Below are 12,250 nucleotides of genomic sequence, written 5' to 3'. Positions count from 1 at the left end.
AAGGAGAAATCTGAGACTATATAACTTAAATAAGGTAAAATGACAAGTGGTAGAGGTAGGATTCAACTTATGCAGTATAGATTCAGACACAGTATTTTTAACCACTATATTTTATGGAAAAACTGAGTCTAGAGATTTCAGAAAAAAAGATAAGGCACATACGAAACAAAGGAAAGTCAGGTTACCAATATTAATACCAGGCAAAAAAGAATTTAGGACACAGAATCCTTATATATGATAATATTCCTCTAACCACAAGTTTTTAGTAAGGCAATATAAAAGAAAATTAGATACCATTTATAAGAACAACAGAAATTTTAATAATAGGTACCATGTACTATACTACCTCATTTATTCCTCATAACTCTATGAGAGCAATAATTTATAAGAACAGAAATTTTAATAATACCAAGTTCTGCATTAACTCATTTATTCCTTATAATTATATGAGAACAACAATTTTTATCTCCATTTCAAAGAGGAAGAAATTAAAGCCAGAGAAGTAACTCATCACTCAGCTATTAAAAGGGGGAGCCTAGACCCTGGAAAGTCTAGCCTCAGTGCCGGAGTACTACAGCATATGGCATCACCAGCAGAGGGAACAGAGTGAACTGTTCAGTAAATGGTATCGAGAGAATTTGCTCACTATGTAGAAATGCATAACATGGGATCCCTGCTCCTTCATACCACAGTCAAAAATAAACTCTATTTGGATTAAAGACCTGCGTGGAAACCATGAGGCTGTAAAGTGAACAGAAGAAAACACAAGAGACTACCTTTGTGAGTGGAAAGTCTTTAATATCCCAAAAGCACAAACCATAAAAGGAGAAATTAATGGAGTTTGACTGTTGAAGTTAATCATTTCTGTTTAAGGAAGGATAGCACAGGTAGAATTAAGAATGGAGCCAGCTAGAATGAAAGATATTTGCCACATTTCCCCTAGGACAGAGGCAGGGCACTGCAGTGACAGAGCAGGACCAGATGTTTATGGCCCGAGGTTCCTCATCTTTCTTGCTGAGTTATGTAAGTATGTATTGATACCTCATATTCCTTAAAATATGGATATTTCCATATTTTATGGTTCTTCTTGGATCCAATGGCACAGAGAAGTTTAATGGGTGCCTTGCACCACAGAAAAAATGTCAGTCATTTTTAAGGAAACATGGAGAAAGGGACATAGGCCAGGTAAGGAGAGATGAGCAACTGTCTCCATTTTAGAGGAAAAACAAAGTCTGGAAATTACTCTCCTTGGAGAGAGGAGGAGAGCTTGGGGTAAACTCCATCAATATTGGGGAAGTTCTGTCTTAACTTCTTCCCTCCATGTCCATTCGTGAGCCATAAACACTTTAGAACAGGGGTCTACAGACTACAGCCCCAAGGCTACATCTAGACAGCAGCCTGTTTTTGTACTTAAAGTTTTATTATTCATTTACATATTGTCTAGAGCTGCTTTCATGCTACAAGGGCAGAGCTGAGTAGTTGCAACAGTGACTGTGCAGTCCACAAAGCTTAAAATATTTACTATCTGTCCCTTTACAGAAAAGGTTTGGCTCCTTGCTCAAAACACCAAGCCTTTCTTTAACTTGCCCTAAGTGAGGAGGCTCAGATAGGTTATAACAAAGAAGGTAATCGCCAGAAGCCATCATGGGTTGGTTCATGGAATGACAGTTAGACCAAACTAACTCTGCTTCCCTTTCCCGCACAATGGGGTCAGTAGGTTGTCAGGTAGGAGAAATACCACAGGTTGCCAATATCATATCCTTAGCAAATCAGAACTGAGGAACTGGAAGCAATCTGCTAAGTGGATTTCTATTTGACTGAAGAATATCATAAAATGTTGATTTATTGATTTATGGAAAGCTTAGGGAGGTCTTTAGTGGAAAGCTACAGAAGTGTCTATTTAAAATTCACCGAACAGAAAAAAATCCATCAAGAATTTGAATGTAGTTGCGGAAGGTATATATGCTTATTCAAAGTTAGTAAGATACAAAACAGAAAATGAACAGAATGAGGACGAGATGATTTTAAGAGGAATGGTGATAGAAATCAAAAGAGCAGTTACCCTCGAGAGGCTAATAACTAAAGGGAACATGAGGGGGCTTTGGGGGCACTGGTCAAGTTAGGAGTGTGTATACCTTGTGAAAATTCCCTGTGCTATGCACTTATGCTCTGTGTATGTTCCAGAAGAAGTTAATACGACTTTATGAGAATTATAGAATCTGCAGTTCTGACTGGGGCAGGGGGGTGTCTGTAGTGCAGTGTATGTACTGTGACAGAAGAGATGGCGATTTACCTCAAAAGAGTCATACCTAAAAGTATATAATGTCAAATTACAGTAGGATTCTGTAGTGTTTAAATTTCTCATATATTTTCCTGTCAAATATGGACTTCCCTGGTGGGGTACTGCATAATTGGCTACTAGGGTGTTGTGTAGTCATGCAGTTCCTTTAATACAATTCAGTCAAGGTGGGATTGCAAATGAGACAGGCAGGGCTGAGCAGATGATTATTATGTTAAGGTAAAAATATGGGCATTTTATGAAGTTATGAAGTTTATTCAGTGTGTTCTCTTTTAGCTGTACACGTGTGAAAGAAATATTCTCTCAACATTTCCAACATTTATTCATATTTTCTTGGAAGCAAATATAGGGTTGACATTCATTAACAGTTTGTAAGTCTTTTCAAAGCCAAACATCTGCTTGGCATCCAATGGTGTTCACAATTTTTTTCTTTAAAGGAATGTCTGCTGAGTATTTATTAGCTTCATTTGTGCTTTATGGCTACCTTTTAAGTAGAACATTTATTTAGAGAAATTCTTAAGGCTAAAGACAATCCCTGAAGATTCAAGAAGTAGATTCGCCTTGACCCTTCATCTAATGTGCTCATGATATGGCAGAAAATATTCAGAGTCCCTTTAGACTTCTTCTTGCAGGACCCCTTGATCGGCGTGAGGTGAAAGGTTTTGCCTGGAATGTCATTCCCAAGCGACAATGCTTACTGAAGTCAAGTGGTTTTTTAAAAAATACACTGTGGGGGAAATACACTAAAAGGGGGTTAAACTTTGATTAGAGATGTTGCAAGTAGGAAAAAATGCTTGCTCCAATTTAACTTTTGCTTTTCAGAAGACATGAGTACATAAATTATATAGGAGAATGATGATTACTAGACAGTCTAAAAGCTGGGGGCTTGAAGCCAATTTTCAACCAACTGTCACAGAACATAAGTTTCAAAATATGTTTAAACTAAACTGACAACTACAGAAAAAATGTAAAATTCTTTGAAAGGTTGGGTTATGTGAACTGATGAGGACCTCAGAAACCACATGCCATTTAACACACAGTAATACTTCACTGTAACATTCCCACTCTCTTCTGGAGGGAATATGAAAAGAGGGAGAACAGATACTTCCCCAAATTCAGCTGATCCAACCAGTGGGGAGACTCTTCTCCGCAGAGTGGCCAACAGAAGGCAGGTTCATCCAAAAACTGAAAGGGCCAAGGGAGGTCCCCTGGCCCAGAGGCTTTCAAGCTGGGATGGAATGACCCAGGAAGTATGCACGTGTGAAAGTGTGTGTGTGTGTGTGTGTGTGTGTGTGTGTGTGTGTGTGTCCCACCTTTCTATGTCCAAGCAGTTCCACTTTCATTTGTTTTCTACACCTAGGTTCTCTGTTAGATCAAAATCACTGCTATGTTCCCATCTCTTCACTGTACTGGTCACAAACCAAGGCCAGAGAGAGCCCATTAAGCATCTAAACTGGCAGAGGGGTAGAGCCACAACAAGCATTTCGTGAATTCTCAACTAAAATGTCTTTACACCAGTTACAATGACTGCAAGATCTCATGGCATTAGGCATTGGTCCAAGGGGTCAGGAATCACTTATCTAATAGAGTTACTCCCCAGCACAGCTCTAGATGGATTTTAGCTGTGCCCACAAATCTCCATGAGTCTTAGAGCAAGCTTTTTCCCCCCTCCAAGGAGGTGTAGTGAGTCTGTAAAACCCCTAAAGTGGTACATGTAGTTGTACACGTTTGTGTGTGCATGTGTGTTTCTTCTGGAGATGGTTCGTAGCTTCCAACTGCTTTCCAAAAGCATCTGTGATCCCACCAGATGATAAGAATCAGTGGACTTGAGTAAGAGCATGAAAGAAAGAAGGACTACATAGGAGCAGTTTATGTTTATAACCAGGAAAACTTATCAGAAACCACTAAAGGCTAGTTGTATGTTTCCTGTTAAACTACCAAGGTCACATAGGGAAATAGAATGGTAAAAACAAAAGTGGCCAGGTATCTATGAGAATACAGTACTTGTTAGATGGAGAGAAATAGATTTTTTTCTATTTCTTGGGTTTTACATGCTGAAGAAAAATATTTGATGTCTAACAGTCTACCTATACCCTGAAGACCAAAACCAGGACTCCAAAGCCTTAAATAAATTTAGGGTGGGGGGATTAGCTCCATCTCCGAATATTCCCTTCAGGAAATGGTGGTGAGAGACATGATGTCTAGTGACTGAGAACAACTGTTTCTTTCAATCTAGCTTAGATTCTTGAGAGACAGTGCTCATCTTTATAACCATGTCAAGGTGGCAAACACTAAAAACCGCCTTCTGTCCTTAATGCTGGTAATAGCAGGGAAGAAAGTAGCTGATGTTATTCTGGAGATGGAACGGACATGGAGAGCCTCATTTTCCATGATGGGAGGGCTTTCTCCTACTTCCACCCTAGCTATAAACTGAAGAGAAGCCTGCAGAGGAAGATCAGATTCCGAATCATCTTCACGTGTGTGGACTGACAAGCAATGAATTAGAAATTAGTTTACACTGAAGTGAAAAAACCTACAAAGCCAACTGGAAGTTGGGGAAACAGTATGGCCCTGTGTTTTGAAATAATATTCGGTATTTATCTGGAGCGTCTATCTTATAATGGACTAAAATAGAGAATTTCCTGAGGCCGGGAGATTGTAATTATCTGAGCAACGAGGAATGACACTTGGGTTTAATTGGAACGAATGATACACGGATGGGCCACCGATTCCTATCCAGGAATAGAAGCATTATCATGGAAATTATACTTCAAGGTCAGTAAGCAAAATGACAAGAAGATGGTCTGTGCCAATAGCTTAAATGCCAGAAGGCACCAGGCCAAGAAGGTGCACGGACATAAATCCACTAGTGGCACTGATGTAATTATGGGCTTAGACCAATTCTCAAAGCCAGGCCGGAAGCTGAACCACAGTCCTTATGGGAAAAGAGAGAGTATGAAGGTAATTAGGAGAAAAAGCTGAGGGAAGATATTTTCCTTAAGAAAAAACCCTAAAACTCTAAATAAAACTCCGTGTCTGCACGGGGACCTTCCTGGCCCTCAAACATGCATAAAACAGATCCGAGGGAGGAAGGGCCCACACACATCTTTATAAGCTCAGTTTCAGAGCTGAGCTGCACGTGCGTGTCAGGGTGTGATTCCCTCCCAGGGGCCAGGGCCTGGCGGAGCCCTGAGGTCCGTGTGACTTGTGAGTATCCAGAACAAAGGTCTCACAGGGAATTTCACAAACACAGAACATATTTTTTCTCCCTTGACTTCGCTTTCTAGTTTTTCTCTCCCTCTGCTATTGTTTAGTTTTGTGGTTCAGCTTTTTGAAGAATGGTGGGAGGTACTGTGTTAAGCAATGCTCTAAGAATGAGGCTCAGCTGCAATGACTGCATGATGAAGACTGGCCTCCCACGTCTTTCCAACTCAACTGTGACTCGACTCATGACAAAGAGACAGACACAGGAAGGAGAGCAGGTAGGGAGTCCTACTTATTGTCACACAGGTGGCACCGTGCCCAGCACATATACACATACACACGCTGACTTGAGTGAACCGGCTGTTGGAGCCAGGTAGCTTTGAATTAGGTTCTGTGTTGTTTGCAAAGAAGAGCCAACAGTCCCAACACTATGTGCACTGGAGCCATCTTTTGCTGATCCTGACGATCCCATCAGTGAAAGTGATTCAGTGACCAAATCTGGTACAATGTTACCCTGATGGAAGAATATCAGAGCCGAACATCAGTGAGACTCAGTCAGAACATGAGAAGGGAACCCAGTGAAGTTACAGTAAAAGCAGATTTAAAAACACATTGGGTAGGGGGGGACATAACATCAATAAGGGTACCTGATCTCAAACCAGGCAAAGTGGGGACTAGAGGGAGGCCCAGATTTACCTGTATGATAACCACTTGTATACCCAATCCTGAACTGTACCCCATCTTTAAAATTAAAGAATTAAACAAAACAAAAAAAACGCATGAGAATACCAAAATAAAAATGAGAGTCAAAATAATTTCTAACTCTTTCTTCATGATTAAGCAAAAAGCCTGATTATACTAATATTTAACAGCTGTACAATATGTTGTCCAAGCACTTTATAGTAATATTATTCGTTGATACATGCCACAGAGAAGAAGAATAATTAGACTCCTGGGAATAAATAACTCCCAATTTTCTGAGTATGATATAATTTTCTAGGCTGAAGTGATGCTTATAAAAAGATACTGAGTATGGTTTAAGTTTCATTTCAGAAATTATATTTCATTTGAAACATAAGAAATATCTACAAGGTATGGCTTGTAAGTTCAGAGACAATATCATATACAAGATATTTAAGTGAATAAGCCCAAAGGAAGGTTAAAAAGTATAACATATATGAGTAAATATATTTTTAAAGAAAATAATAAAAGTTGGTCAAGCACAGTGATTCACACCTGCAATCCCACTATTTTGGGAGGCTGAGGCGGGAAGACTGCTTGAGCCCAGGAGTTTGAGATCAACCTGGGTAACATAGCAAGACCTCATCTCTACAAAAAAGTAAAAAAATTAGCTGGGTGTGGTGGTGCGTGCCTATAGTGCCAGTTACTCAGGAAGCTGAGGTGGGAGGATTGCCTGAGCGTAGGAGGTCAAGACTGCAGTGAGCCAAGATCATGCCACTGCACTCCAGCCTGGGCGACAGAGAGAACAACCCTGATTGAAAAAAAAAAAAAACAAAAAAAACCAGCAAATAGAAAAGTTGTAAAGATAATGTCAAAAGCACAGATTCTGAGAAATTTGTCATAAATCCTGCTAATATTTTGTCTCCCAGGAAGAGAAAGCAATTTGAGAAATGGCTATTGTGGACCTAGTCTGACCATCTGGTAAGATTCAATAGGCAGAAGACAGAGAGGAAAATCCTTAGGTGATCAGAAAAGAGGAGACTGGGCATATTCATCATATTTATGAACCCGCTTAAGGTCTTAAGAAGGCAGAATTTAAACAATTTAGACATAAAGATGGGAAAATTCCCTGACAAGAAATTCAGGAAGGACTGGAGCTATGTAGTTCACAAAAATGCAGTTCTAGGAATTAGGTCTTGATAATTCAAAAATATGCTTTAACCTAGGATATGGGCAATGTTATAAATTAGAGGGCAAGGGGCTGTACAGTTAATAAATAACCCTCAGAAAAATGCCCAGATGTTTGGAAAATGATCCAGTGTGTACCTTCCATCATGCTATTCCCTCAAAATAAGTCCTAGCAGCAAGACCAAACATTTAAATGTAGAAAACAGTGCCCTTACATAAATAACCCCAGATGAAAATGTGGGTAATGAACTGACTTTAGGGCAGGCACGGTGGCTCATTCCTGTAATCCCAGCACTTTGGGAGGCTGAGGCAGGAGGATTGCTTGAGTTAAGATTATCCTAGGAAATATAGTGAGATCCTGTCTCTACAAAGAAAATAATAACAATAATAGATTTTACACACAGATAATGGCAAGAAACCTGTTGATTGAAATTACGGACAATATTGATTAATGATTGTTAGGACTCACTTTCAGAAACTCTGCTAATAAATTCCATCCCAGTTTGTGAACCTTGAGTCTCGAGTGAGTGAATTAATTAGCAACCTGACATTCACAATTCTGGATAACTTCCAAAGAACTTTAAAAATCAAGAATTTAGGATCAAGTCAGTCTTTACTGAGATCTGACAGTGTTAAGGAGAACTTACCTGCAGCAAATGACAGCTTTGCATGACAAAGCTAAATCTAGGAAATATTGTCGTACTCCAAAGGTTAAGGCATACTTCAGGGTTTTCCCATCAATTATAAGAGCAAAATCATTCTCTTTTCGAAGGGCATCGCCAAGGGTAGTGCAGTGACGACTGAGAGTTTCCCTTGTTCCCTGGAATATTAAACAAACAGAAACACCATCAGCATTCACTCCCATTTGTTCTGCTAAGATGCCTTAAGGATGCTTGAGGACTACATTGAATTATTTTTTAGTGCTTTTTATGTTTCAAATTGTTTTCACATATATATACTCGTTGGAGTCTCACAAAAGCCCCTCAGGAGACTGGACAAACGTTATCAGAAAAAGGAAGTTACTGGATGGAAGTCACACATCTGTTTCTAGCAGGGTTGGAACTAGACTGTAAGTCACCCACTCCTTAGCTGACTCTGCAGTCTTAGCTCATTATTCTAAACACACAATCACACAGCAAAAATATTTTCAGGAAATTATCTATCTTTTAAAAACATCATTCTAATTTATGAGCCAGTCAAAATTGCTTTGCCATGAGTCAAGGGAAAAGCTGGAAAATTTACAGTCACGTGTTGCATAATGATGTTTTTCACCTCTTGGTCAACAGATCGCATATACCAAGGTGGTACCATAATACTGTATTTTTACTGTACCTTTGCTATGCTTATACAAATACCACTGTATAAGAGTCCACAGTATTCAGTGCAGTCACATGGTGTTCAGATTTGTAGCCTAGGAGCAGAAGGCTATACCATATAGCCCAGGTGTGTAGCAGGCTATACCACCTAGGTGTGTTGATGTACATGTGATGATGCTCGCACAATGACAAAATTGCCTAATGTCATGTTTCTCAGAATGTATCCCTTCGTTAAGCAACCTGTGACTGTAATTTAAATACTCTATATTTAAATTATAATTTAAGTATAATTTAAATTAAATAAATATAATTTACATTAAATTTAAATATAATTTATAATTTATATTCTTTCCAAAGTGCTCAACATAACTAAAATTCAATTCCCCATCACTGAGAGAAGGAAATGTAGACTCTGTAAGCCCTTGCCACTTCATGAATTGGTTTCTGTAACTTTAATCATGACCTAATGATGCTGTGTTTTAGTCAGGGATGGTGACATGTGGCTTGGTAATCTTGATGAATCAAACAAGAGAATCCCCTTCCATCATTGTAGAGTTCACCTTCAGGCACAATAAGATCCTTTAGTGTCAAGGAGAGCGTTGTTCACTTTAGCTACACAGAAGGAATGCATAATGCATTTGTCTTCCTCTGTCAAGAACTGGCTTTCCAACTCTACAAAGGGAAAACGATTCAAGATATTTCATTTTTCTGTCCCAATCCTATATATTGTTCCTATAACCTAATGAAGTCAATTTCCTGTTTCATAAGCACTCTAATATTGTGAAGAAACACAACACTGGCCCCACACAAGGATATAAAAAGAAATAAATGATTTCCTTCATCCTAGATTTTTGCTCTGAGTGCAAAGTTTGCAGTTATTTATATAATAAACACAAACACACATTTATATAGCAAAATATACCTATGATACAAATGTAATATACTTACAAAATGATTTTTATTTCATTCATGGGAGATATAATTATTGTTCCAATTAAACAATGTGATGTAGTTATTTCACAGAGAGGGAAACAAAGGTATAGGTGATTGAAATTTGATATTGGAAGATGTTTTCGCATTTGTATTCAAATGTGGTTCTCACCATGTTCTGAAACATCAGAATCTGTTTATTAAAATATTAGAACCATATTGTGCTGTAAACACAGTAAGACTGCCCAACTTCTCAATATGGGAGCTTTACTTGACAGACTCTGCCCCCCATTACACACAGGACACAAAGGACCACCATCCAGCTGAATTCTTTGCAAAATTTTTTGTTCACACTTTACATCAGAGGTGGGGAGGGGGTAGCTGTTTTAATTTACAGGCCTTACCCTCCTATTTCCTGCTGGAAATTTTTAGCTCAAGAGGACTTAAGAAAAAGAAGTAAAAAACATCAGTAATAATTCTGCAAGCAAAATTCACTGAGGAACATCTATTTGGTTGTCTTAAAGGCAAATTTGTATAGAATCAATGAACAAATAAGTCAACGAACTGATAACAAAAAACAACATTTAGCATGCACTACACCACGCACAGTTCTCAGGACTACTGGTATGAATGTAACTTAAAAAAAATTATTTCCAATAGCTTTAGGGGGTACAATTAGTTTTTGGTTACATGGTTGCATTGTATAGTGGCGGAGAAGTCTGGGCTTTAAGTGTACCCACCACTCTCACCAGTGTACATTGTACCCCATAGATGTAAATGCAATGTGTAAGTTAACACTTGCTACAACTCTGAGCAGGAAGGACTACCGTGATGTCCATTCTGCAGATAAGAAAGGTGAGATTCCTTGCTCAAGAATACACAGCTAGCTGGATTTGGTGGCTCTGTCTGTAAGCCCAGCACTTTGGGAGGCTGAGGTGAGTGGATTGCCTGAGCCTGCAGGTTCGAGACCCGCCTGGGCAACTTGGCGAGACCTCATCTCTACAATAAATAAATAAAAAAAAAATTAGCCGGGCATGGTAGTGCGTGCCTGTAGTTCCAGCTACTTGGAAGGCTGAGGCAGAAGGATCTCCAGAGCCCAGCAGGTCGAGGCTGCGGTGGCCGGGAGTGTGCCACTGCACTCCAGCCTGGGCGACGGAGTGAGACGCCAATTCAAAAAAAAAGGAATACACAGCTACTAAGGGGTGACATCAGACTCAGAATGAAATTTCTGTGGTAGCCTGTCTTTCTCTATATGATCCAGCAAAAAACAAACTAAACTTGAGACGGCGCCAGGCACAGCAAGTTATAAATGGCATCCCCACACCATTGCCTCTGCAGTCTCCCTTGGGACCTCATCATCTGTCCCTCATCTTGTCTCTACCGCCAACAGAGACTTTTCTTTATAAAACACATTTAAAACACAAATCAGATCTCTTCTTGCTCTAACATCTTTCTAGGGCTTCCTACTGTGGATACAACAAAGTTCAAACTCCTCAAAATGGCATTTGGACCTTTCTTCCATCTAAACCCAACTAACGTTCCTTTGCAGTTCCCTTCACAGTCTTAACTCTATTTCCCTCTCCCTAGAATGCCCTTCTCTCCAGAGGCTAGACTGCTGCCTCCTAAAACCAACCTTACCCTACACCAAGCACTCCCAAGCTCATTCTATGCCACCAAGTATAACTCGAAGCCAGCAAAATCCTGAGTTCCTTGAGGGGCGAGACCACGTCTACAAGTTGAGCATGTTTCCCAGGAACAAGGGTAGTGCTTGCAAACATGGATGCTCAGGAAAGACATTTATTGAAGGAGAGCACTGATAAATTCTGATTTCATCCCATTGGCAATACTCCATCTTCCCCTTTATTATCAGTTCTGATGAGGAAGGGGGATGGGAAGAGGAGGAGGATAGGGAAGGAGGGAGGGAGAGGGAGAGATGGAGGGAGGAAGACAGAGGGAGGGAAGGAAATGGGGAGACAGGGAGGAAAAGAGAGGCAGAGGGGGAAGAATGGGGAGGGGGGAAGAGGAAGAGGGAGGGAGGGGAGAGAGAAGGAGGGGAGGGGAGCAGAGGAGAGATGGAGAGGGGGAAGAAGGAGATAGGGAGAGGGGAAGAGGGGGAGAGGGGAGGGGGAGAGAGAGGGGAGAGAGGGAGCAAGTCAGAGTCTGTCTTTTCCTCCTTATCCCCCCTAATTTTCTAGGCTACAAATAATCCATTTATTCAACTGTCTTCCTTTTTTTTTTTTTTAGACTAGGAGAAATAGTTGATTTAGAAAGTAAATTAGAGACAGACGGGAGGGAGGGGGAGAAGCGGGGAAGGGAGAAGAGAAGAGAAGAGAAGACATTCACCTCCCCAAGGCAGGGGAGGGGGCCAAGGCCAAGAAACATGTTGTCCATAGCTCAAGAAGCCACATGGACACATCAGAGTTTAACAAAGCAATGAACTCTTCAACAGTCTTTCAAACAAAGGCATTGCTCACTAAAATGCCTCTGTGTTTTTTTTAAGCTATTGCCCAAGTGACTTCTGAGCTGAAAACCTGAAATGAAACCTGAGATGGCCCTCAGGAGAACAGCAAATTCCTTTAAAGCTCAGCTGCAAAGCAAGACCAAAAGTCAAGTAAACCCCAGAACTGCGAAC

At 40.1% G+C, this 12,250-nt stretch overlaps 1 protein-coding gene across 1 annotated transcript in view; it reads right to left on the bottom strand.

The window, feature by feature from the left end:
* ATP8A1 (ATPase phospholipid transporting 8A1) overlaps positions 1-12,250 on the bottom strand; it is a 221,199-nt gene that overhangs the window by 70,234 nt on the left and 138,715 nt on the right. The window contains exon 26 of the mRNA XM_021706448.1: positions 8,020-8,192. Within this exon, the coding sequence (XP_021562123.1) occupies positions 8,020-8,192 (173 nt within the window). The remainder of the gene's footprint in view (positions 1-8,019; positions 8,193-12,250) is intronic.

The sequence above is a fragment of the Carlito syrichta genome, unplaced genomic scaffold (assembly GCF_000164805.1).
Source record: "Carlito syrichta isolate Samal-C Ts95f unplaced genomic scaffold, Tarsius_syrichta-2.0.1 Scaffold315593, whole genome shotgun sequence".
NCBI lineage: Eukaryota > Metazoa > Chordata > Mammalia > Primates > Tarsiidae > Carlito > Carlito syrichta.
Note: the sequence above shows the minus strand (reverse complement) of the source record. Positions and strands in the feature narration are given on the sequence as shown.